The sequence below is a fragment of the Rhodamnia argentea genome, chromosome 1 (genome assembly GCF_020921035.1).
Source record: "Rhodamnia argentea isolate NSW1041297 chromosome 1, ASM2092103v1, whole genome shotgun sequence".
NCBI lineage: Eukaryota > Viridiplantae > Streptophyta > Magnoliopsida > Myrtales > Myrtaceae > Rhodamnia > Rhodamnia argentea.
The window spans coordinates 36,734,068-36,761,470 of NC_063150.1; the positions used below are offsets into that span (position 1 = coordinate 36,734,068).

The 27,403-nt window shown below is 38.0% G+C and overlaps 2 protein-coding genes and 1 long non-coding RNA gene across 3 annotated transcripts; 2 read left to right on the top strand and 1 right to left on the bottom strand.

The window, feature by feature from the left end:
- Positions 1-355: 355 nt before the first annotated feature.
- LOC115730161 (beta-galactosidase 6) lies at positions 356-9,152 on the bottom strand. Its single transcript, XM_030660791.2, is given in 19 exon segments — positions 356-968; positions 1,938-2,083; positions 2,503-2,607; positions 2,726-2,833; positions 2,911-3,020; positions 3,320-3,411; positions 3,502-3,683; positions 4,131-4,295; positions 4,393-4,511; positions 4,583-4,667; positions 4,804-4,912; positions 5,080-5,174; positions 5,342-5,485; positions 5,576-5,668; positions 7,157-7,223; positions 7,368-7,480; positions 7,590-7,685; positions 8,872-8,979; positions 8,981-9,152. Coding segments are annotated over 19 exon segments (2,154 nt in total). The 5' UTR covers positions 9,047-9,152; the 3' UTR covers positions 356-817.
- On the top strand, positions 8,941-27,343 carry LOC125313832. The gene is made up of 3 exons (XR_007197499.1): positions 8,941-8,952; positions 16,145-16,150; positions 27,068-27,343. It is a non-coding gene; the product is annotated as an uncharacterized LOC125313832 (long non-coding RNA).
- LOC115729569 (NAC domain-containing protein 2-like) lies at positions 25,126-27,247 on the top strand. Its single transcript, XM_030660188.2, has 3 exons — positions 25,126-25,381; positions 25,995-26,272; positions 26,403-27,247. Exons 1-3 carry the CDS (start codon positions 25,222-25,224, stop codon positions 26,829-26,831), a joined length of 867 nt encoding a protein of 288 aa, XP_030516048.1. The 5' UTR covers positions 25,126-25,221; the 3' UTR covers positions 26,832-27,247.
- Positions 27,344-27,403: the final 60 nt, after the last annotated feature.

Here is a 27,403-nt window from a genome sequence, read left to right on the forward strand (position 1 = left end):
TACGAATTAGGAGTTTGCTGCCTGTAAGAGAACTGACATGCGCAAGACATTAGTTCGATTGTCTATTGTTCTTACATCACGTCCTGCTTTTGAGAGTATAGTAAGTATCTCACGGGGTCCTTTACCAGGAAAACATGGAGAAGATCCATCGTGGCTATATGAGATGGTCAGAATTTTGGGGTTGATTTAGCTTTTAGCAATATCAAAGGTGCATTTCTTGCAAATCCTTGCGAGTTCATACGTCCTGTTTGTAATGTCATATCCGTTTCAATTCGAGACCATCTTGAAACGTTTTTAGATGTTTGTTGAATGGTAGAATTTTTCAAGGATGCTGAATTGTGCCATTTAGAGTTCCTCTGAAACTTCAAAATTGAGTTGATCAATTATTTGTACTAACTAGCCCATTCTCCAGATGAGAGGTTGCTCATGATGCACAAAAATTACTTAAATGGGAAAAACCATTATGCTGCACAAAATTGGTCCGGAGAGCACCTCGCAGTTGCCCATGAAAAATCAACTGTTAATCTGTCGATGAAATTATCAACAGTGGGAAGAATAAGCATGATCAATGGCGGTACAAGAAGGTTTCTATAAATGCTATGGTGGTGAAATTACTTCTGAGTACTTTCTGTTACTATCTTTGATTGTCCGACAAATTCAACGGTTTAATGTTCCTCCTCATAAGCTATGTGATACATCTCTTCATATTGAGTTGCTGCTGATACATTTCTTTCTGCAAAGAACCCTTTCAAAATAATGAAAAGTTTTTTGATGTGCTAAGAATTGTTTATGCACATATGTATTCAATCTCCTCATCTCATGAAAGAAATGGGAAGTGTGAAGAGGCGTTGTTTAAGGTACAGACTGATAAGGTGCATAAGGATACATGAAGGGGGTCACCACCAACTTCTTCCAGCAGAACTAGTAGGTTACCTGAGGCTTTCAGAAAGGATCGAGGCACATGATACCTAAAAAAAAAAAAAACCAAAATCAATGCTTGAGAGGGACATATAATTCTGATCTATATAAACAGTAGAGAGGTTGTTATGCGGAGCTTCTTGGTAATCGAAATCTTTGGCGTTGACTTATTTCTGATGGTCTCTGAATTGTCTTGTGATTGTGTTCCGCTTGAAGGAGATGATGTGAAAGTTGCATAAAGATTTTTTCAGGTTCCGGATAAGGGATGGTAATCCACGCTTTGCATATATCCTGTCGTATTATTTTGGCGATCAAAGGTTTCCGGTATTCCCATTACTTCTGTACTCATCCATTTAAATGATAGACTAGTTTTGACTTTTAGAGTCCGTCCTGTATAATAGTGGCTAAACGATAGTTGTGTGGTGTTGTGCTTTAGTTGTGCTACGATGTGCTCTAACTTGTGTTTTTGCTATGATATGTTATAATTGGCTTCCTAAAAGCAATTGTAAGTTTCTGCAGTTTTGAGGATGCTGCAGTTGTGAAGTGTTTGCTTGACAGTCTGGAAAAGCTGCAACATCCCTTTTCACAGTTGTTGCAGTTGGTGAGAAGCTGTACCAAACACTTTCTCGATCTTTTCTACCGCTGAACATCTGATTTCGATCTTATAGATAAGGGAAATGGCAGGAATGGTGTAATATGAATATGTCTCTTTGTGCTCCAATGCAAGGATAAAGATAAAGGTGAGAAATGTGTCCAGAGGTGCAATTTCTGACAGAGGTGTATTTTGTTGTCCCATTCAGTGTATAAGTCAACAAGGGGGCCTCAAGCATGGACAAATTTGAAGGGATGTCTCTTGTTTCCAAGGTGTCTAATGTTCAGCCTACTGTTTCACCATTCTTTTTTGCTTTCACTGGGTAAAATCCTTTCAGTTAATCTCCTTCTTCCTCTCCTGGCAATAATAATAATGCACAAATAGAAAGCAATGCAATTTCATGATTAAGTGGATAGCTCTAACGTACAAAGTTTGTGACGGATTTCCCTTTGCAGTATGAAATGAAACCCAGTATCGACCAATACTTTGTCCATTCACCCAAGCTTCTCCTTTAGCCATGGTTGTAAGATTTAATGCAAGCGGTTCGCTGCCCTCTGGCGCATCAAAATATGTCTGCAAAGCAATATTTTATGAGCTTGTAATGATAAATGAACAACTTCATATGTTTTAAGCATTGTTTTCTGTCACCTCTTTATTGATTAGACGTCAGTTTTCATGCCAACAGCAGATTTTTATAACAAAAACTTAAAGGATAAATAATTGAAGTTTGAATTAGATTTTTCCACCATCAGTGATAGTACCTCATTTTCTTTTTTAGTGAAGGACAATTAATCAAGTTGCAGAAAAAAATGACAGCGAAAGTTAATCCCTGCCCCCATATTTTTGTGATAATGACACTTGACCTCTCTCATTGATGATTCATAATTTATTGCTACCTCTTGTTTGACACAGACATCTATAGACCTGCAAGACATCATCTCATTTATTGGCATTACTTTGACCGTCATATAAGAAGGGATCACGTAATTTACCTTGTACCAAGTAAGTGGCTGGTTCACCATTGTTACCCTGCTCCACTCAACATTGCCCAGATTTTGTTCATTGTATATTTCTAACTCCTGACCAAGTAGTCCCACCTTACATAAGCGATAATAGCATTATTAGCTATCAATTGTTCCTTTTACATTGCAAAGAGAGATATATTGTTGTCCCTTTCTACTCTGCTGCTGTATACTTGTTCATATAAGAGCTCACCTGGTATCCCCATGAATAGTGTGTCAAATTGTATGACTCGTCTTGAGTGCACCGGATCTCCACCTCAGCCAATCCAGCATATCTTCTCTCTAGAAATGCTCCTGAGTCCTTGGTGATGGATTGAGTTAGTTGCCACATAAATTTTGCAAAATTACTGCATCTGAAAAGCTTAAGCAAATACTCACTGGTAGTCCAACCATTACGCTGAGTAAGGAAATGTTAGTCATCTGATTGCCTAACACAATTTTGGTCTCCATGGTGAAGTTTTTGACATCATGGCTTCCATGGGCGGCTCCTAAATCAGCAACAGCAAGCGTAGACTTTCATTACGTAAATATGAACTGCAGAATTCTTTTTCCTAACTATTCGAACTCTGTATTGAAATTTTTCATCCATATCTTCTCGCAAATTTTGGACCTACATAAATCTGTCAATGTCTCACTATGACTTTATATTTTGGTCAATTGGTCTCAACATGTCTACCCTCAGCTGCTTACCGCTATCAGAAATGGATGTCATATGACAGGCTACAAATGAGTCATTTCTCTGTAAGATCACGATCCAATAACTTACTAAGCAGTTCTTGGAACTTACCCACATACCCATTGTTGACAAAAGCATGTGCAACGTGTCCGAGAGACTCAATGTGAAGTACTGGCTCAGCACAAGTTGAGTTTGGCTGAAAACTGACATTTTAAGAAGGATGAAGATGGATGAGCTAAAACATATTACCTACAAGACATATGTCACAATCACTTTTAGCGAGATGATTCTACCTGCATGTATACCAAAGGTAGTCGGATTCATCTTTTGTTGTATTCATGTGTTCTAACAATGTATCTGCTCTTAACAATGTATCCAAGTAGCTTGGAGTTACATCAAGGAATTCTTCCCACTTATCTGCACATTCAAATGTCTGGCTGGATGTTATGACTCTTGTATTGCTCTCACTCGTTACCTGCGAATAAAAGGTGAGAGAAAAATGACGGTCTTCCTGAAGGATGAAATTACATGTTCATTGTTGCTACCCATACATCAAAAGCGGATCAATTTACTGGGGATCGTGTTTGTTCTTTAGTGAGGCGTATATCCAAGGAATGAACAATAATTTACAATAATGATTGCCTTTCCATCTTGAGAATTCTCAGAAAAAACAAACAAAGGATTATCAGAATTTTTAATCACTAAGAAATTAGAATGAAAGTTTGATGTGATATACTAGTGCACTTTGTAGATTCCGAATTAGCTTGACTTCTGTAAAGATGGACATATAAGTACTGCATCCTTAGTGATAAAATAATGCTCGAAGCTTTATTTGGTTATGCTTATCTTACCCTGAAAACCAATGCAAGTGGTTGCGACTTGCGATATGCATTAGGATGATCTTAATTTGTGTGCGACTTACCTTTGCTGTGTTGAAAATCACATTTTCACAGTCTTGAAGAATACTAATGGACTTCGGCAGCAATTCAAATGATCTATTACCGAACTGTATATTAGCACTATCTTTTGAATCACTGTTTACAAGGAAAGCAACACATCCTCCCGTTTCTTCCTGGAAAACATAAGCCTACATCAAGAGAGAAAAACAGACTTTAGTCTATTAGCATAAATTGTGCTTCTAGTTCCTCTTAATAAATTGAATGTTGATGAAGAATAGGGACCACCTCTTGGTACTGGCCTACAGAAAAATTAGATTTGACTCCCTCCAGCAAAATACTAGAGGAATTCTTGATTGCCCCATGCAACTCCTTAAGATGACCCCATTTTGGCTCCCTGAGGAAACCTGGATAAGTGAATTGATTAAAGTTGTTTGCATATCCATAACTAGGTCGAATCAGATTATCTGGTGCTCACCATATTCGTCGAGCGGAGCTTGATCATAATAACTTGTTATGAAATATGCGGCGGCTGTTCTCCCAAAATTCGTTCCACCATGGTACTGCATCAGAAAAGCAGTACACTCATCATCAGCACGGCGCCGGACATTCATGCCGTAGGAACTTCACTACACACACAGAGACATGCAGCGACAAAACAAAATCAGATGATAGAGTACTTCAGTATAATAGGTGTACCATATAGTAATTGATATAACTTCCATTCAGTTTTGCAATGAAGAGTGCGGCATGGAATGCGATGTCTTCAGCTGATCTTAAGTATGGTTCGCCACCATAGACTTGATAGCTTCACACAAAAAAATAATAAAAGCTGGTCAAAAATATAAAATCAACTTTACTTTTCTCTTCGGCTTTGCAATATTTCTGAGACTTCTTGTCATTTTTTTGTTTCTCTTTGATAAATCTGCTCAATAATCTTCTGAAATAATGTAGATTGCTGAGGGGAAGACGTACAAGGACGTCCAGTCCTCTGTCCAAATAGCTGGCTTGTTCGGTGAGTTTGGCCCTGGAAAAGTTTCTCCACACCTCATGCCATTGCAAGCGTTTATCTGTGGGCCAAAGCGATAATTAGGGGCTGCATGAAAACAGATTACTCCTCATTTAGAGTAGGAGAGACCAAGAAAGGACAGATTATTTCCATGGACATAGTTGATGATCAACATTTGTTCACTGGAAGTGCACAATTTTCGGCTTAAACCTAAAAAGGTTCACTTACCACTGGATCCGGGGCATCATTCTGCTTACACATCACCCAGGGCACTCCTGTCTCAAGTGCAACGGCCATACTTGCTGCCCATTGGACATACAAGGGTCCTTGCTCGCCAAAAGCTGCTTCAATGTTCTGATACTCATTTTCTATCTGCATAAGATGGTGTTTTGAGTTAATACATTGGATTCTTGCCAGGTTTTCGTTAATTTAAGCAAAACTCCCTTTCGGCTTTTCTTCTACCTGGGACAGTATAATTGGGCCTCCTTGGGAAGCATATAGACCCTCTGATTTCATCAAGTTGACGACCTTTGTTGTGAAGTTTTGCATGTAGAACTGCAACTCAAGATTCAGGACAGGAGAATTGTCAATGGCAGCTTAGTGTGTTCTATCTAGAAAGTGACAGATTCAAGGTTAATATTTGAAGTGCTCATCTCTCTCTCTCTCTCTCTCTCTCTCTCTCTTCTCTCTAAATCTGTACATCGTGTCCCAGCGTATGCACTTTTCAAGAATTTAATCTGTACTTGTCCCTTGATCCCGGGAACAGGAAATGCGGTCTGCTGGAACAGATCAATCGGTCTGGTACAAGTTGAGGGGTAGATGTTTCGGAAGTTGAAGGCAAGAAAGAAGCACAGAGACCTTGGACATGACCACTTATCATTTCAGCTGCTTAAGCAACTAGATTCACTTTTTTTTTTCACCTACAACATGCAATGGTTGTTCTAGTGATTTGGCTCATCGTTTAACAATTGTAGGACATCATTCCTTGAAGTTCAAAAGGTAACTATATGCAGAATGTCCTAATTCTTGTTAAAATCAAATGTATTACTTGATACTGCAGAATAGACTAGTCATCGACTGTTTTTGGCCTAACAGGGGGCCTTGTAAATCAACAAAATAAAAAAAGCAGAGTGGTTTCTGGTGTTTTAGTGTGAGCGGGAATGCCTTTGAGGGCTAATCATTGACTAGTCATTGTTGTCTTCTAGTGAGTGCTCTCCCTCCTTGGTCGGAGTCACATGCACCAAAATGAAAGAAGGTGCTGTCATGAACAGCTCCCACCTAAAATCTAGAAAATTGGACAACAACCATTAATTTGAAGAGCATAGCCACTCATTCCAATTTGCGACTTTTTTGTTGCAGATAAACCGTAATTTAGACAAATATAATAGATTTCACAACACATTTTCCTTTTTTATTATGACTATCTTTGTGCTGAAGTGGTGGTTAGAGAGCTAGAGAATTAAAAGCGAAAGAGACTTTTTCATTGTCTTTTCTCCCAGGCTTAAGTACACTACAAGTGTCAAAACTTGTGTACGGTGCTCACTTTAGTGTCAAAACTTTCAAAATAATCACTTAAATGCCAAATTTATTGAAAAATGATCGCTTTAGTGTCAAAACTTTCAAAAGGATCACTTAAATGCCAATTTTTTTAAAATGATCATTTAAATGTCAATTTTTTAAAAAAACAATCACTTCAGTGTCAACTTCACCGAGACACGTCAACTCGAATATTAATAAAAACTAGCACGTGTCGAATTTCTGACAAGTCACATCGGCTCAAATTGAAGTTGGGACTGAAGTGATCGTTTTTAGAAGAAATTGGCACTTAAGTGATCGTTTTTTAAAAAAGTTGGCACTTAAGTGATCGTTTTGAAAGTTTTGGCACTAAAATGAGTAACGTACACAAGTTTTGACACTTTTAGTGTACTTTTGACCCTTTTCTCTAGTGTTAATGCATAACTTTCTTCCACTGTTTTGGGGGGTCAAAGATTTCAGAAAGATGACATACCTTTTTTTGTTTTTTGGTCAAAAAAGTTGACATACCTTGAAAGGTTCATTATTTGTTCGAAATGTGATTCCCGGAACATCATGTAACCAAAATGGGAAACCCCTGCAACCCAGATAACACTAGTGATTTCATGGATTATCAATAAGTTTCTGCTGGAGATGATTGTTATTTTGTAGAAAATAGCTTTTGTCTGATTAAGGTTTGTACATGGCCGGAAATATGAATTGACATTATTACAAAACATACCCGTAAGTCCACTCACTCTCAATGAAGGGTCCAATTCTGAGGCAAGCATAAAGCCCCTGTGCTTGGATTTCCTTCACGAAACTCACTAGATCATACCTTCCACTGAAGTCATACTGTGCAAAACATAACGGAAAACCCGTTTAGAATAAATGAACCACGCATTTCGACAAATTATGACCTACGTCGCTCCCTAACGGTGTGGTGCTAATGTCCTTTGAGTACCTGGCCTGGTTGGGGTTCATGCAAGTCCCAGAACACATAGGTTTGGATCACATCAACTCCTCCTTCTTTGGCTTTAGCTATCAGATCGGGCCACATCTGCACCATGTATGAGTGCATTGTAAAGCTAGAACGATGTGAACTCGTGGTATGTGTGAAATTGTGATTGACCGAGTCTATCATGTCAGACTACAGCCATTAGTCTGTCCAGCCAATATCGACGCGAAAGGGAAATAAGGATGCGATGCACGAGCCTCTTTCGTTGCTCTATCATGACAACCTGGGATTAAGTACTGCTTCAGGCGGTAGAAGATTTTTTCTGTCAATCGCTTGGTTCACATGCTTTTTGTTCTGTTTCTGCAGTAGGTAGCTTACATGGTCCCCGTGCTTTCATTTTCTACCTGAACTAGACGAGAATCCTGGCAGAGCAGACCAAAGGGGCATAAAACGCCAACCAAAAACTTTGAAATTTAGGCTCTTTCAGAGGGACAGGTGTTGGACTTTTATAGGTAAGCTGAGCTGCAATATATCTTACCCGTGAATCATTCGTTCACAACTAATTCCAGCTACGCCAAGGGACATTCTCATTAAAAATAACATCCTGACGATGGAATACTATGTTTGATTTGAAAAATGATGGAGACTTCATTAGTGAGTGAGAAAGAAATCACTTGCATTGGCTACATTATCTATTGGCAAGTTCTCAACTGAAAAGAGAGAGGAATTAATTGAGGCAGCAGAGTTTGAAAGCAGCACTAATTAGTAATTATTTGCTGCTGCCAAAACAGCTGTAACACAAAGTTGGCAGGGTTTGAAGGAAGTAAATGGTGCAAACTTGTCAAGAGCTGGTTTTGATGCTGCTCTCTTATGAAGAAAGGCCATGGCAGGTCGAGTTTGAATAAAGAATCGTTCCACCAACAACAAGACAGAAAAAATCGACCAATTTCTTTCGAGTGTGGTTTGTCGTGAGGACTGGGAGAACTAAGGGCCGCCCGTGTCTCCTATGTCCAACTTCCTTCATTATTATACAAGAACTATTTAGCCAGACATGTCGGTCCAAACACAACCTAAGACTCTCCGTCCGCCGTTGATAACGAGTTAAGCAAGAATGAGGAAATCATTGGGTGGATCAGATACAAAAAACAAGATAACAGCAACAAGACATGTGACGCCTGGGGGAAAAGGAATGCAGGACTGCACAGGAACTTGTTGATGTTCAGAAGATCCTTTCAGCGACATTCATGAGCATGGAGTTGCATCTAGAGAGAGAGAGAGAGAGAGAGACCTGAGGAGTGCTTCTGGGATAGTGGATAGAACCAGAGAAAAGGATCTTCCTCTGCCCATCAATGAGGAGTGATCTTCCATCGTATGTCACCTCTCCTCCTCTCACTCCCTTCCCTCCACAAGCTGGCCGTCACCACCATTACTGAAACCAAAAGCACCTCCCACCCCACCATCATCTCTCTCTCTCTCTCTCTCTCTCTCTCTCTGATATAAATGGTTCGTGAGACTTGGTTGGGACACAGGTCATTCCTTTCAAGTCTTACTGTCTTTTATATGGGAAGTAGCTCTCTGTCTCGGCGGCTGCCGGGCTTCACATGTGAATGTGATGAAGAGGACGCTCAGATCATACAAAGAAGCAAAGTGATTATAGGTGGGGCAAATCCCGAAATTCTAATAAAAAATTCTCAAATATAAAAGTAAGGTTAATATAACGAAAATCCTAATATAAAAGTAAGGTTAATATAACGAAAATCCTTAATTTGATACACTTGTCATAAATTTACCCTAAACTATTTTTTTACACGGAGTTTTCAATTAGAGCCGTTGTCACTATTATAAGATTTATGATAACGATATATGACTAAACAGTGAATAAAATAAAAGTATAAAACTTAGTCTACATAATACTCGTAGTATCCTTTTAATCCATCATAAATTCTAGGTTAACTATAAATAAACTTTATCCGATATAATTCCAACCCTTTTCTAGAAATAACACCAACTATTTCCTTCTTTATATCCATGTATTTCCGAAAATAACACCAACTATTTCCATCTTTATGTCTATGTTGGAAGTCTAAGTATGAGATTCTTGCTTAGACGGGTATAATTAGCAAAATAATCTAAAACCTATTTTACTAATGTCAATTCAATTATGAACCTTTTAATTTTACCAACCGAGGCCTAAACCTTTTTGACAATTTGTCAATATAGTCATTTCGATCAATTTTTAAAAAAGAAAATAAAGTTAAAAAAGTAATAAAAAAATAAGAAAATTTAACAAAAATGTAAAAATTATTTAGGTGCCGACCATGTCATGTAAAATGATTGGCATCCACGTCGGTGGCTACCCGCCAATATTTGCTGGAAAAACTATATTAGCAAATATTAAAATGATTTAGGACTAAATTAGTCAAATTACAAGGTTTAAAATTGAATAGGCATCCGTATGCCTTTTATAACTTTTTTGGTAACTTTCCCACCTAGATGTATGTAGGATAAGTAGATGATTAACAAACAAACACACAACACTTGTGACTATCAAGGTTTGGTGGTCTGGTCCAAGTGAATATCACACGACGCTTCTTAGGATTATTTTGCACGGCTTGGTGGCTTGCCTGGAGTTCTAAGGTATGTAATCCTCACGCGTGACAAAATTACCAATATGTTACACTCCCGCGTCACATAGCAACAACGTCCTTTCTCCTTTTTCTCTCGTGCACGTTAAGTCAAGCCCCCACTTCGTTCACTTGTCTCGAGTCGAGCCCTAGGAAATCTCTCGATCCGACAATGTTAATCAGATTCATGCAATTCAATATTGAGAAAAATTACTTAATTAGTTCTAAATATATTGTACGGATGTTAATTCAATTCTAAAATTTTTAATTTTATCAATTTAATCCTAAAAATTTACGGCAAATTTCAATATAATCATTCTGATCAATTTTTGTTGAAAATCGCTAACGTTGCGGTATGCCATGTAGAACGACCAATAAAAGCAATGAGTTTGGGGGATTGGTGGAGTTGGGAAACTATGCGATTTTGTGTTTCAAGAAGCATAAAGTCTCAATTTCTATTCTCAATTTTTTTTGTGCAAACGGCTCTTTCGTCGGATAGAAAGGAAGGATATTAGTTTTTTTCTTTCTTTTTGCCAATAAAAAAGGTGGATTTAGTTGATACACAAATTCTAACTCATCATACCACCTATCTTCAAAATCCAAGAAAGAAGGTATCTACTTATTATAGGCGAAATCAATAAAAAAAAAAAAGTCTTAGATTTATTGCAATTGTGTCAATTAATTCTAAATCTTTTTTTTTTTGTCAATTCAGTCCTAAACCCTTTGTGTTTGTGTCTTTTCAATCCTCTTGGCTGGTCAACGCTGGCATGGCCAATTTTTAAAAATATTTTAATATTTTTTCAAAAATTTTATTTTTTTATGTTTATATTATTATTAATAATTCCAGAATAATAAGGAAATAACATTTTAAATCTATAGTTTTTTAGTTGTGCCTAGGTTTAAGTACCCACTTCAATTGTGCCCACTCGACTTCCAGAAGCGGCGGCTAAGAAAGCATGGCGATGGCACCGACCCATCCCAAATCCATTCATTTAAACGAACATTTGATATAAATGTTGAAACCCAAAAACATAATAGTAAACAAAACTCCCTTAAATACTAGAAGAAAAAGCATCCATAACTAATAAGATTACGTGAAAAACTAATAAGATTACGTGAAAACCCAAATTGCGGTCATATTGTTTCCATATATCCATACATAACCAAAGCATCCAAGAAATTCTTCAAGTGTCTCTGAGGGCTCATAAGTCAATGATAAATACCACCAAAGCCTAACCTTATTGAAGAAATTAAGCGAAGTGCTCCAAATAAAAATATGCAAAGGTGTTTATAACTTCCCCATCCGAACCCTATCCCCAAACCTAGAGTAGCTTGGTAGGGAAGTAAGATGACCGTTTTTTAAAATATGTTTTTTTGTTAGAAAATGAGCTACTTTCAAATGAGTTCATCACTTCGGCGAAGAACACAATTAATTGGCATGGGCTACATGAGCCCACAATAGTTTATCGAATAAATGGAAAGTCGCACATTCTCGGCCCACCAATTGAAACTAGTGGTTTCTTGGTAAGGACTAGCTAAAGCTAGGTGTGAGCAGTTACAAAGTCCATTCAGGTTTTATTTGCAACTTGGAATCTACCCTGTCAACCGGTTCCAAGGTCTTCTTAGGGCCCGACTGATTTCTTTATTTTTTATTTTTTATTTCATTTTTGGTTCGACAAAATGAAAGTGGGCGCAATAACAACAATCCCCATTTGTCAATAACAACATTCTATAAAAGATTAACATGTTAATGAGATAACTAATAAAAAGTTCAAAACACGTAATATAAAAAGGTTTCCGATCTGATTTTTTGGTTCCGGATTCTTGATTTGTTTCTTACCCAAGAGTCGAAAATCTAATAGTATAATACCAATTTCACTTTTTTTTAATGGAAAACTAAACCGGTAACCACGAGAACCTAAAATGAGAACGGTTTCTAAAGCCGGTTCGATCCGGTTCCCAATTTTACCTTGCACCATGCTCACCTCTAGCTAAACCTGAGGTTCCATTAAGAACTCTTTTCATAGGGGAACGAATATAAGGTTTTCATGAGATTAATCTTTAGCTCTTCTGTCAAATTGCCTTGGGCCTATGTTCTTTTGAATCCCATCATAGATTTTACGATAGTGATACCCCTTCTCTATTTTCTCTTAGTCTTTGTTCGGCAAGCAACCGTAAGTTTTCAATGAGATCTTTAATATCGCTTTCCATTCGAAAAGAAAAGAAAAAAATTAGCCAATGAATAAGATCATACAAGTCTTATAGTGTGAACCCTTGATTCAAAGAATTCTTATATAACTACAAGAAATCTGACTCTCCCTCTCGGCTTCCCTCGTTCCGATTTTGTTTCACTACCGAAAGATAACTTTTGCACTATATGAATGGGAACGGTCCAACAGGCTTTTGTAAAGGCCCAACCTGGTTTTATACCTATTCGTAGAGACTTTGGCCCTACCTAGTATTCTTCACCTTCGGCCGTCAACGTCGGCTGTCGGCGCCGTGAAGAACCTTCGTGGAAAGTGTGCGTTTGCAAATGTGTGAAAAAGGAACTTAAAAAGGCTCATTTGACTAGGACTGGAACCTAGACCCTCTTGTCTAGAAAAGTCATGACCCGATGCATAGATTAGACTTATGTGTTCGATTAGATTCTTTATGACTTATTGTCACATAAGTTTTTCTTATTTTCGATCATGATCAGCTATCTTTATAATTTAGGAAAAATTACCAAAAAAAATCCTAAACATATTTTACGAATGTCAATTCGGTTCTAAACTTTTTAACTTGATCGGATTAGTCTTACGTAGGCTATCCTACGTGACACGGCCGGCGCTAACGTGAAAATTTTTGCATTTTTCAAGAAAATTATGAAATTTTCATTATATTATATTATATTTTTTCATTGTGGCCAACGAAGGACAAGAGCGAGGGACACGAGTGAGTGCGACTCCTTGCCATGGATGAGGGTCCAGCGAGGGCGGCCCTTGCCTGTTCTCGAGGGTTGAGCCCTCATCAAATCTCGCAAGGACATCATGGCCCTCACTGGCCATCACCAAGGCCCAACGGCGGCTAGCAAAGGGAAATAGAAGAAATAAAATAAAACGAAAATGCAGAAAATTTTAAAAAAATAAAAAAAAAATCGTTCACGTTAACACTAGTATGCCATGTAAGACGGTTAGCATCTACATTAGTGGTTTCAGTCAAAATTACTTGGAATAACTATATTAACAAATCTTCAAATGATTTAGAACTGAATTAGTGCAATTAAAAAGTTTAAGTCATAATTGTCCAACATATTATATTTAAACTTTTTTGGATAATTTTCTCTTTCTACTCAGTACCCCCTTTCCTTGTATAGATTCTTGTGTTTGATTAGAGCTTTCTTCTCATGCTAATGACTTTTGGGGCGACGGCCAAGGAGGCCATAATAAGCTTAGTTCTTACTGTTGATTTATGGATTGAAGATGAAGATTATTTTTTTTTAATAATATGAAATAAATGAAATGATCTTTAATGATGGCATGTATTTGTATAGTGTCTTGTGAGACATGAGCTGCACAAATTCAGAATTACTCATAAAAAGCTACGGTATAGTTGGAATGAAAGGAAGATTTCAAGTGCGCAAAGCTAGAGCTAAAATCAAAAGATAAAGTCAAGATTATGTGAAATTGAAATAAATTGCATAAATTTGGTTTGAACAAAAAAAAAAAGGACCTACTTTAATCAAGACTAAGCTGGATTTTGCACCTGATTTATACCAAATATATGTCTATTCTTCTATTTTGCGCTAAAATAAGGTGATGTTCGCTTGGGAAACAATTGCCATCAATAGGTAGATTCTAGATATGAATACTAAATGATTATAAGCTAAATGTATCGACATATACGCTATGTTTGTTTCATGAAAAATGAATGATTTAAAGAACATTTTCATAAACACGATCGCTTATATCTCTTGAAATTATTAGCCAATAGAGAATTTTTCATTAGCCATAACAATTTATGTTTGAATATTTTTATGGACGACGAAAATATTTTTCTTTCGTTAATTTTTGTGAGAGATACAAGTAATTTTCTTTAGAAAAATATTTTTCAAAACATTCATTTTTTACGAAACAAACTAAGTTATAATGTTAATATAGGTTCTCTTGTGGCCTTAGCTTATTGGAATTTACGAAAGCTTGGTTGATAAAAATCACGGGATTATATTGAAATAATCATACGATGCTAAGCTTAAAAAATGACAAAACAGATAATTCTCTTTATTTTTGGTGGAAAGCAATAGGTAGGCAGCTTTAAGAAAAATGCTTAATGAAAACGATTCGCGACGACAAATTTCGAGAACAGGATGGTCGAACTACCACGTCGGTATTGATAGGAACTGGTCATGTGAATCCAAGTTGCCACATTTCATGGCCCATGCCGTCGTGGCCACGAACAAAAAGTTCAATTTGCAGAGGAAGATTACATATGAAGTGAGTGAAAGCTACTTCCCCAGCGAGAGAAAGCTCCCGGCAGCTTCCATCATGTACGTGCGTTTTTAAGTCATGCAACACGTCACGCTTCTGTACCTTACATGGCCTTTTATCGTCGTTTTTGGGCTAGGGTTTCGGCCAGATCTTTCTCCATTGGCATTAAAAACGACAACCTTTTTATCAGACAACTTGCTGGTCTGGTTGGGGGATTCGACCCGTTAAAGATTTGGAGGAGGGCAAGTGGGGTCTGCGATTGAAGTAAACACTTTCGTTTCTCTCTGGCCGGCGGATTGAATGGACGCTTTGACAATACCAGAGGGGAGTGAAACGACCAGACGTGAAGCCCAAGGACCTATTTTTCACTTTTGTGTTGCTATGTTGTTCTTGTAGCTAGGGTTTAAAAAGGTTTTGGGTTCTTAAACTTTCAATAATCATGACTTGAGGGTTGAATTCTAATCATCAAACTCCATTAATATAATCCGATTAGATTCGCATCACTCGTTTTTGTCACGAAAATTACTGATTTGATGTATCATTAGTTTGAAACGTCAATATTGTCAACTATATTAAAAGCTTGAAAACGTTGCACGATGAGAGTTCATGCGGTGTATACATGACAAGTCGAGTATTAAAATGTGGAAGTTTAGAGTTAATTGATTGGACTAAAGCGAGAGTCATGTCAGTACTCAGGAACAAAAGATTAGTGGAGTCTTTTCTACGGTTATAGTAATGAAAATGGTCGGAGATTGGTTGTTTCAAGTCCCTGTCTAAAGTAGACAAGAGCCGTAAAGAAAAACTCATTAATTTCCCTTTCAATTAAGCTAATCATGACTTCCATGTCAAGTGATGGTAGTGACAATGCGTTGGGTTCAGAACGCGCATGCGCATTAATTAATCAAATAACATAGAAAATTCTCGATAAGGAAAAGGCCAATATGGTCTACTCTTTCTTGAAACCATTCGGTCTTAACATCATCACATCTTTTCAATTCCAGTGCTAACTTATGTCATACATTACGTATAACGTATTTACCAACACCATTCATTGTGATTGACTATTGTATCATACAATGTATTCGTTTATGTACATCTTTGTTTTGGAGGAGAAGAACAGGAAAGGAGTAAAAAATGGGTAAGTCAAACTTAGAAAATTGTTGGACCAACAAAAAAAAAAAAAACACTTAGACAATTGTCTCGTTTGGTTTGACAAAATATATAAAAAAAAAAATTGTCTCGTTTGGTTGCTATGTCACACTATTACATGAAATGGTGCAATGAACAATTTCATTCCAAAAGGCACAACAGCTAAAACATTTTGTTCCAAAAGATGTGCTGCACCAAAAAATTTGAAAAAATATTCAAACATTATAAAAAAATAAAATTATTTATGTCGGCGTCGGTCGTGCCACATCGATGCCTACATTAGCGATTTCCAGCTAATGGCCATGTTAGTTGAACTTTAAAGGGGTTTGTGCTGGGTACTTAATTAGATGCATAAGTAGAAGGACTTGATTAATATTGAAGTGCCAGAACCGGATTAGAAAAGTAGTGAAAGTACCGAGATGGAATGTAGAACTTTCCAATTTACTTATCCTTTTCACTTCCTCCCAATTAAAACACAGTGTAAAGCACCAATGGCATTTTTTATATTTCGGTTAAGTACATAAATGGCACTCTTTGTTTTAGCATTTGTGCAATTCGGTCCTCTAACTTTTTATCTTTGAAAAATCACTATGCATGCAGACTCGAAGTTTATCAACATAAAACAACAAATTCCATGACTTTTCCTCGTCCCTTCCCTAAGTATCATACGGCCACTCCCTTATTCTTTAGATAACCTTTTCAACTTGGCGTGGCATCTACAATCATCTTTAAGCCAAAATTTTAGTGTTTGGTAACACAATCTCACGGATTTTAGGTGCAAATTTGAGCTTTGAAATGCTCAAATTTTAAGGCAAGTCCCCAATATCTTTGGGTTTTAACATTGAAACGCTTGACCAATCTAGATTTGTCTCGTGTTGGGTCAAGGGACCTCAGTGCCACCTTGGCTAGGGGCGTGCAATCTCGATGAGCCTTGACAAGTGTCATGGCCGCCCATGGCCGACACTCACCGAGGGTCGCACGGGCATGCTTCACTTGATGGTTGCTCGGTGCCGGCAAGCTTCATCCAGGCGAGATCTGTCTCACATTGGGTCAAGCAACCTTGGCGCCATCTTGGATGGGGTCGTGCCACCTCAACAGGCCTTGCTGCAGTTTCGTGGACTCTGGTTGATGCTCCCCGAACTCCAACTTGTCCAGGGTCGCTCGACGCTGGCAGGCTTCATCCAGGCGAGATCTATTTCACCTTGGATCAAGCAACCTCAGCGATGCCTTGATTGGGTCGCCGGGCTCCAGCTTGTCCACGTAGAACATTTTTTTTTTTCCCAACTTCACTAATTGGCACATTGAACGGTGCAGGCCAAGCTCATCACTAGGACGATTAAACAAATCTATACGACAGCCAATGAAATCAAACTCGAGTGGGAACATGTTCTTTTTCTCAATTCAATATTGACATCTTGAAAGATATGGTGGAGCTTCGTCATGAGAACTTTCACTAATATTATATGAGCCACGGGAACTTTCATTAATATTATGAATCAATGCCAAAGAGTATTCTTAGGGCGAGCACTTCTTAAGCTTTATTAAATAAGTACTATGGGAAAAATTTAAACCTCTCCATTAGGAGTAAGTAACTTTATTTTCAAAGTCTTGAGAGGGATGTTATTTCCAAATCTATTTAATTAAACTAGGAACACTAAAGGTATTTGTTAATGTATAACTTGAGCTATTTTATAACCCTAAAAATTGTTTAGTGGATGAGTTTCCTTTTTCCAACAATAAAAAAAAATTTTTGTTGTCTCATTTGTTTCAATTTTTTTTTATTATTTTCAAAGAGGCTTGAAAATCTAAGAAAAGTGTTTTCAAGTTTTTTTTTTGTTAAGGCCTAAAACTTTCAAAACATGTAATCAAGTCTCAAAACTTGTCACTTTAATGCAATTGAGTCCTAAAACATTCAAAAGATACAAATCAAGTCCTAAAATTTGTTATGAAAGTGCAATCGAGTCCTAAAACTTTCAAAATATACAAAATTAAGTCCTAAAACTAAACTTGTCAAATTGGTGAAATCAAGTCATTTCGTTAATTGCACTTTTTGAAAGTTTTAGGACTCGATTGTACTTTCGTGACAAATCTTAAGACTTAATTTAACTTCTTCTTCTTTTTAAGTTTTAGGATTTAATTGCGCTCTAGTGATAAGTTTTAGGATTGCTAGCGAATTATCCCTCACTCGGGAACATGCATGAATCTCTAGAAAAGTTATATCACATGGTGGTCCCCCGAAATCCATAAACCAATCAATGGAGTGCACGAAAGGTCACGAACCATTTTTGGGTAGCTGGAGAGAATCGAGGCGAGATGATTGGTCGAATGAGGGTGGTATGCCCATCAATTTTGAGAGCTTCCTTTGACCGAGGCCTTTGACAGAAAGGGTGAGTTTTGGTCAAGGATGCCGTAGAGGCGTTGGACTTTTTAGCCAATCAAATCTTAATTGGGTTGTCAAATATTCAATGCAAGCCACCCATCGATGATGATGTTTCCGCATTCACATGTTCATTACTTGGGGGGAAAAAAACAAGCCAGAGATCGTAATTCACACATGGGTTCACGTCCTTATCTTCCATCCATCTTTCGTATGGAGTTTCCATCGTCTTATTTTTTAAAGCATTGGCTCGAGAAACGTTATTATCCATACAGCTTTCTTCCCGAAAAGTACGTGCAAATCTTTTTGAAGTATTGAATCGTTGTCGTCCATGCACGTATGAGACCTTTTGGTTTTTAATCGCAATTTCTCCACTTGTATTAACATTGGAGGATCGGTACCCTATGTGAAATTTGTAATGAATACAATATTGAGAGTTTGTAAATTCTATACAAGACTGATTCTCTTATCTTCCGTTTGACTTTGTTCTCGTCTGTCTAACTTTTCCATTGGGCCTCTCAATTTAGAAGTCATTCTCCAACCAATATAGGACTCGTATAGAACATGTTCGTCGAGATAGAGATTGCTACACGTAGTTGTGGAAAAAGTGTCAAAAAAAATCCTAAATCTATTGTATTGATGCTAATTCAGTCATAAACCTTTTAATTGTGACGGTTTAGTCTAAAATCTTTTGCATTTATGCTAATTGAGTCGATCGGGTCAATTTTGATTGGAAATTACCGACGTGGACACCGGCCTTTGGTCGAATGGACTCAATTGACATAAATGCAAAATATTAGGAGTTTGGAAATTCTATATAATAACGATTCTCTTGTTTTCCGTTTGACTTTGTTCTCGTCTGTCTAACTTTCCCATTGGGCTTCTCAATTTAGAAGTCATTCTCCAACCAATATAGGACTCGTATAGAACATGTTTGTCGAGATAGAGATTGCTACACGTAATTGTGGAAAAAGTGTCCAAAAAATCATAAATCTATTGTATTGATGCTAATTCAGTCCTAAACCTTTTAATTGTGATGATTTAATCTTAAATCTTTTGCATTTATGCTAATCGAGTCGATCGGGTCAATTTTGATTGGAAATTGCTGACGTGGACACCGGCCTTTGGTCGAATGGACTCAATTGTCATAAATGTAAAATGTTTAAGATTAAATTGGCACAATTAAAAAGCTTATGATTGAATTGTCATCGATATAATAGGTTTTTTTTTAATCAAAATTAATGTAGTAGATTTAAGATTTTTTTTTTTTACACTCTTCGTTACAGTTGTTGTTAACATGATATTGTAGATTTAATTGACGTTATTAATTTAACAAAATTTATATATTTACACAAAAAAATATATATAAACAAAAAGATACGACGCACGTGGCATGTAGCGGCCATCACAGTAGCCGATGAGGATTCGAGGCAGACAATTTTTAATGAAAGTTACAAATGTCGCGATGTATCGGCATGTCTTTGGTTGCGACATTTTCCATGTTCCCATCTCTGTGGCCCCCACACGCAAGTGGGACGAGACAAACATGGTCGGGTCGCATCCCCACTTTTTCTTTTTTTCCGCAGATTAAATTTTTTTGTTTTATCCCGCCAAACAAGACTACAAATAAACCCCCAAAAAAAGCACATCAATAATGAAAAAAAAAATTATATAATCCCTGCACCGTCGAGTTTAAGATAACTTTTTTTTAATAAAGCCCCACTTCCGAAGTCTCTCGTTGAAGAAAGAAAATTATCACTGATATATTTTGTTGGGTTTGACCCGAACGAGGGTGTTTAGGGTTTAATATGAGGAACTAAGCAATTATACATTGAGGATCCATGACACAAATAGACACGTTGCGAGTTTCATATAGATTACTTCTCAATGTAATTTCTTTCAAATTCATTAAAACTATATAATCTTTGCACCGTCGAGTTTAAGATAACTTTTTTTTTTTAATAAAGTCCCATTTCCAAAGAAAATTATTAATGATATATTTTTGTTGGGTTGAAATTTTATTTTAATTGTTATAAAAAAAAAATTTGGTTTTGGTGGACCCTCTTTTGGCGAGCATTCCGGACACGATGATGACAAGAAAGAAATAATTAGGACAAAGATCCGTCCGTGTTGAAAGAAAGGGAGGCCCCACCCCGATGTTGAATTCGTCCTGGTTAGACGATTCTAGCATCGAGGGTTTTGGGCCGAGGAACTCACCGAGCAGCTTCCTCCTCGTTCTCCTTGACCTTATCCTCAAATCCGCGATTTACGTCATGCAATACGTCACGCCAACCAATGGCAATTTTCATTTTTTTTCAATTTTTAAATCCTAGACAATTTGTTTATATGTAATATTTAATTCGCAAAGGCCAAAAAAGAAATGAGTAGAGATTTCCACAATGGTCAAATGCGTCGGATCGTTCTCCACCTGCAGGCATGAGGCAACAGTGACGATTCATTGACCCTTGACACGAGAACGAAAATTTGCCAAAGTTTTTTTTTTTTTTTTATGATTAAGAATCCGTCAGTCATAATCGAGCTTCGTCCTTTCCGACAGCGACTATACTTGGAGGGAGGCTGGCCTCGTAGCCCACCAGCAAGGCCTGACTGTGGCTTACGCCGACATCAAAAGGTTTGATTCTCACCAAATGCCCGTGATGGGTACCAAAGTCTTCAATTTTATGTAAAATGAAAAAAATGAGCGAGGCCTGAGGAACAGTTTGGGGGGGGGGGGGGGATGTTATTTGACAAAACAAATGGTCAAGATCCGTTGAGTTCAAGCTAAAGGGAAAATCACGTGTGGTTTACAACAACCAAAGTGGTCACATGGGTCATCTTGAGTTCCTTGGAGAAGAAAGCCTTTTCTTGGAGCCTCCATTTCACCAAAAAAGGAAAAAAAAATTGTTTAGCTTTTCTTTCTTCTTTTTGACACGAAAGCATACTTTAGATCGGTGAATTTCGGACCTATAAAACACTCCAGACAAAGCTAAGGTGATACGCAAATTAAACGTCACGTGTACGCTAGATACGAAACTATCTGTCGGGATTTGAAAATTGGACATGTGTCGATTTATGACCACATTGTCTGTAGGGCATTCTACCCCGAATCTACGTCGAGAAATTGATGGGGATTCTATCCATCCATGAAATCTCTGTCGAGCGATATTTCTGTCCCTTTAGCTATTTTGGGCATTGATGGTGAAGAAAGACAAGACCAGTAGTGGAAAGGATCCGATAGTCACAACTAGCTAGTTTAATTAATACGCGTCATCCTCATATGGAGCTTCCACTGGATATCATTCTCCCATGTACATTTATATGTCTGTCCCAAGATAGTCTAGAATATATTCTTTGAATATTTTAAGCTTTTTGTAGTGCTTCTCAACACGCTCATATCTAGTGGAGGCACACAGCATATTTTTTTTTTTTGGATTGGACACTTTATAGATTACATACAATGTATGATGTTGATTTGGACATTATTTCAATTAAATGACATAATTCTGTCGCTTTAACAATGAGTTGAATCGATTCGAAATTGGACATTACACATCACGTTCCATTAGGTTAAGATTGTGTCGTTTCGAATAAGACTTTTGCGGCCCCCTCACCAGCTCGATATATATATATTCTCATGGCTGAGCTTTGAGACGTATAACTCTAGTTCGAACGTTCTAACCAAAGTAGGAAATTGTAAATGTAGATTTAGAACGTGTAATAGTAAAAAACCCAAAAAAAAAAAAAATCAGACGTGGAGGAGGCAAAATGGTCAATGTGGGGTCCATGTTGTCAATGTTGAGATAGGGAGAGAGAGGTTGCTTGGGAGAGGAAGACGGTGAATGAGGACAATTGTCAACCTAAGCATAGCGCGAGAGATGACGTTCGTGCGTTTTGCCTGCGTATGCAAACATCGCTGACGTGTGCTTTCCCATTCATCGGTAGCCAATGGATGGAAGCCACGATGCTCCTGCATATGATTGGTCCACGTCACCAGACCCGGTTGACATTTGAGATCAGCCCCACGAAATCTAATTAGGGATGATCATTTCTAGAGTAGGCTAGTTTGCAATTTATGAAAATGGGAATCTCATCTAGTCTTGGACCCATTAGAAAATCGAGCGGCGGGTGGGTCCAATGACCGACCGTGTCTCCTTTATTATGATCTTGGTGAGTTTTATGATGACAAAAAATCGAAGCCTTGAACGTGCCATGTTCAAGTTTTGCAAGAATTAGTGAGTCAAAAATCAATGAAAAAAATCTCGATCTCGTTTAACTGGCGGACCATTATGATGAAGGGCGCATACTATACCATTTAGACATTGTGCTAGACACTTGTTGATGTGAAGATTTGTCCTCACAAGAGTCACAACTAATATGCTATTTTTTTTAATGCAAATCTACATGTTTACTCTAGAGCTATGTATGGATAGGCTAAATCAATACAAGGCATGTATTTAAAAACCCATCAATAAGAATTAAAAAGAAAATCAATCCGATTCAAATAGCCCGGATGGATGGATCCATACCTATATTGGGATCGAAATTTATCGATTCTAAATTTTAGGAACCGAGAATCGCCTAGGATTGGGCGATTAGGTTCAGTTCTTTTGTTCGTCCCTAAATCTAACGACAATGTGCGAGTTGGACTCTCATACATCGAAGATAGGCCATGCTCACTTTTCATTTAATATTTGTGCCATCTTTTTTTTTTCCCTGTCTATCCTATCATATGTTCTACCCTACACTATCACTCTCTCACTTTTGCAATTTTCGGAACTTGAAGACCGGACCTCTTGCAAGTGCACCACCCCGACCCCCTTTGCTGCCGGGCCAAGCGCCTAGTAATAATGTTTATGCCATCTCACCTAACAGACTGTGGAAATTTGTAATATATAGAAATATATGATTAAATTAGACCTATCATATGGGTGGGTCGGGTAAAAAATAGTTCTACCCAAATAGACCTATTTAATCTTTTTTAATCCATTTTCATGCAATACAAATTAGCAATACATACCCGATCCGATCCACATTGCTAAAACACTTCAATAACTAACCTAACTCAGGAAAACTTATACCCAAACTTAAGATGAAAGCACGGATTGAGCGAACCAAAGAGCAACCGGTTTGGGGGGGGAGTGAAGAGAAAGTATAGAGGTGGATCAAGTCTAATAAGTTGTGAACCCATTTAACACCTATATGAAACTCGTTTATAACCTACAATGGTGGGTTTAAACTCATTTATGGCACATTTTTTGAATATAACTAATTAGTATAATAAAGTTAAAAAATGAATATGACTCATTTTGATAGGTGTAGAATGAATACATGGCACTTTCACATAGCGGTATAATCGTCCACATAAGTAAAATAGTAGATAAAAATTCCTCTTACCAAGGAAAGTAAGTAGATCGATCATCAATCAAAATTTAATAGGACCTCTGACCCCCCCAAAAAAAAAATAATGATAGGACCAAAACGAAAATACAAAAGTTGGTCCAACTATGACGAGTCTACATTTTGATAAATGGAGATGCCTGTATAGATTTCATTTAGACATTTCTGGGATTAATACAGCCGAATTTTGAATTTTCCTCCTCCAACTGGCTACTACCCTAAAACCAACCTTCATGCCAGAATTTAAGCTTTGATAAGATCTACCAATCATTGCAATTTGCAACGGGGACAATGATGTAAGATACTTTTGTAATCCGTGAAGTTCTTTCTTTCGCAAGTATTATCACCTTCCATATTTAATCAAATTCATAAACGAATTAGAAAATAATTCTCTAGATGATTAGAAGGTAACATAACTTCTCATGGAGCCAATTTTTTTATGTTTAAATAGGGTCAATGCTTGACCTTCCAAAATCACGATTGAAAAAAAAAAAAATTCTAGATTGGAGCTAGTATACCATCTCCTTTTTTGAATATATAGGTCTATGAATTTGGTCCGGCATTTGGGAATTTGACTGAACTAGCCTTGAAACCGTAGTCGATTTCGGGGATTCACGGGATAAGTTACACGTTCCAAAAATCAGGAACCTTGATAGGATAGGTTTCAAATTCAAAGTCTGGAATCTATCCACTTTAGATCCCATCACCACAAGCTATTTGTTTCATTTGTAAGTAAATGATGTGATGTTTTACTTTTGGCAATTTAGTAAATTAATAGGAAAATTTTGTCCTTTCAAGAAATAAGGAAAAAATGAATTAAAAAGCAATCAGCCAGTTCCTGAGTTGATTCTAGAATCAAGCCGAATCGGATCAATATGTTTAGTACTAAAAACTATAGGACATGTTTAGGTTTAAAAAGATACGAATCGGCATCAATATATGCACACTCTAGAATCGATCATTTCTATTTGAAAATAAGCTTCGAAATAAGCCGTTTTTACGTGAGCATAAACTGGATCGGAGTTACCACAAGTTATAACCCACGAAACTCCTCGAATACAAGTGTGCTCCAATCGACCAAGCAATAAATAAAAATCATTCTGATATTTGATCGACCACGTAGAATGTTTTTAGGAGCATGTGCGCCACAACATCTACAAAGGTCCACGTAGGAAGAGCAGACGAAAAGGACAAGAGACCACATCATGGCAACCAGTCAATGCTGCCCCAGCGGAAAGTTTGAGCCGACTTTGAGAACCGGCCAGTTTAGCTGATGTAAGCGATGACCTACATCCTCCCGAGACGCCCGCTCTCACACGTGCTGCGCTGGCATGCCACTCAACCTCGGACACGTGTCTCAGTCAAAGGCTGCGTCTAGTTCCTCCCTCTCTCCTAAGATGCATCCTCCAGCACCCTTCTCTCATATTGTCCTTTCCCATGTGTCAATGCTCGACATACGAGCACCCCTAGCTCTCAATATATAAAACCCCTCTCGCCCCCCCGGCCCTTCCGTCTCGCTCCATTTGATTCATTCGTTCAAAGGTTCCGGGTTCGAAGCTTCTCGGGTTTCCGTCTTTTCCACTCGAGCCAGAAGAAGGAAGGTCACAGAGAAAGGGAGAAGGTGAATGAAGGCTGAGTTGAACTTACCAGCTGGGTTCAGGTTCCACCCAACGGACGACGAACTGGTGAACCACTACTTGCTTCCGAAATGCGCTTCTGAGACCATCGGCGTCCCGATCATTGCCGAGATTGATCTCTACAAGTTCGATCCATGGCAGCTTCCAGGTGCTTAAAAGTCCTGGGCTTTTTCTTGTTCTAAAGTTGTGGTTTTTATGGGTGTTCATGCAGAGTTGGTTGTTTGGATGGTTCGTTTCTTTACATGGGTGATCGATTCTTGATGTTGGGTCGGTGCTGTTATGAACAGTTAGTGGATCTTTATGCAAATCTAAGCATTTTCTCTGTTGTGTTACATCCTCTGATTCATTTGGGTTTTTTCTCTTGTTCTGAGCAGTCACAGACATGAGATTCTGGTCCTTTCTTTGGATCGATTTCGTTGCTGTTCTCTTGGATTGTGCTTAATCGATAAAATGTTAAAAAGAAGAATGGATTTTTTGTTTCCACAGATTTGATTTTGTGAGATCTAGGCCAAAAAAAAAAAAAAAGGTGCAAAATAGGGAATATGAATTCTTGCTGAGCTGAACTCCTCTGAGCCACTCATTCCCATGCTTATCTGAAATGATTTTCATGTTGAATGGTTGATATGATTTAAACAAACGCGTGGTTCAAAAGAAAAATGTGAATTTTTCAACACGTTTGGCTGAAATCTGGACGATTTTTCCCCAGCCACTTGCCTAATTCCACTGCTGATATGTATTCGACCTTATCTGTTTGTGTGCAGACATGGCTTTGTATGGTGAAAAGGAGTGGTACTTCTTTTCTCCGAGGGACCGGAAATATCCAAACGGTTCACGGCCAAACAGGGCTGCCGGTACTGGGTACTGGAAAGCTACCGGAGCTGACAAGCCGATCGGACGGCCCAAGCCGCTCGGCATCAAGAAGGCATTGGTGTTTTATGCTGGAAAAGCTCCTAAGGGAGTGAAAACCAATTGGATCATGCATGAGTACCGTCTGGCAAATGTTGACCGATCGGCCACCAAGAAGAACAAGAACTTGAGGGTAATTGTTTCTTCCCCTGTGTTATTGCTAAGTTTTAGGTCGTGGATTGGGTTTATGACCATTAAATAGATGACAGAAATCAATCCTCTAAATCTTGGCTAATAAGAACTTAAATATGCTATTTTTGCAGCTTGACGATTGGGTCTTATGTCGAATATACAACAAGAAAGGTCAGATAGAGAAGCATTACCTGTCGGACCAAAAACCTGTGCTGTTCCCGGAAATGGAAGATAAGAAGCCAGAGCCGTGGATGCTCAACCAGAGTTTATACTCAACGCCGCTGTCCCAACTCGTGCAGTCCCCAATGACCAACGATCTTCTACACATGGACACCTCGGATTCGGTTCCAAGGTTGCACACGGATTCGAGCTGCTCGGAGCATGCGGTGTCACCTGATTTCATGTGCGAGAAGGAGGTCCAGAGTGATCCTAAATGGAATGAGCTCGACAGCGCGTTCGAGTTCATCGATAGCTTCTTAGACGAACCCTTTGGACCTCAAGTGCCATATCAGCCAGTTCAGGTCTCGCCATTGCAGGACATCTTCATGAAACCATTCTGATCCCACAAAAAAAAAAAAAAAAAGAGAGTCAAAAAAGGGAGGCCAGAACATGAGATTCTTGGATGCATCTCACCCTATTCTTGTTAGGTTAGTATTAGATTCTTGTTAGGTTAGCAGTAGAAACCTATGATCATCGCAGTCTTCAAATTCAATGGGTTGGGTTGGCTATGATGGGTGTGCTGAACTTCGACAAAAGATGGTAAGTATTCAAGAGGTGCAGACGGATTTTGCTGCAGTTGCCTTGATTCGTCGTGGAGGCCTGGGATAATGTTTGATCTTGTTCATGTAGAGAGAACATTCTTCTATATGTCCAAAGGATTGTATTCAATTCTTTCATGTATGTTGTACGTTGGACTTGGTTCCAGTTCTTATAGCGGTCAGAAATCAGAATGGTATAAAGACTGTTCATTTGTTAAGGGGCATAGCTGGAGTTTGGCTTTGGTTTGGTGTAATCAATGTTCATGGGTTGGACAAAACTTGATAATATGTATATACAGATGATTAAACAGTTTTATCTCTAATGAAGTTTTGACCATTCATTTCGAGTTTTAAAGCTCATCAGGTGAAGGATA

What these genes read in the sequence shown, in the direction of transcription:
- LOC115729569 (XM_030660188.2), top strand. Translation starts at nt 25,222, where the DNA reads ATGAAGGCTGAGTTGAACTTACCAGCTGGGTTCAGGTTCCACCCAACG. An exon ending in CGATCCATGGCAGCTTCCAG is followed by an intron (nt 25,382 to 25,994) that starts GTGCTTAAAAGT and finishes GTTTGTGTGCAG; the next exon opens with ACATGGCTTTGTATGGTGAA. An exon ending in AGAAGAACAAGAACTTGAGG is followed by an intron (nt 26,273 to 26,402) that starts GTAATTGTTTCT and finishes CTATTTTTGCAG; the next exon opens with CTTGACGATTGGGTCTTATG.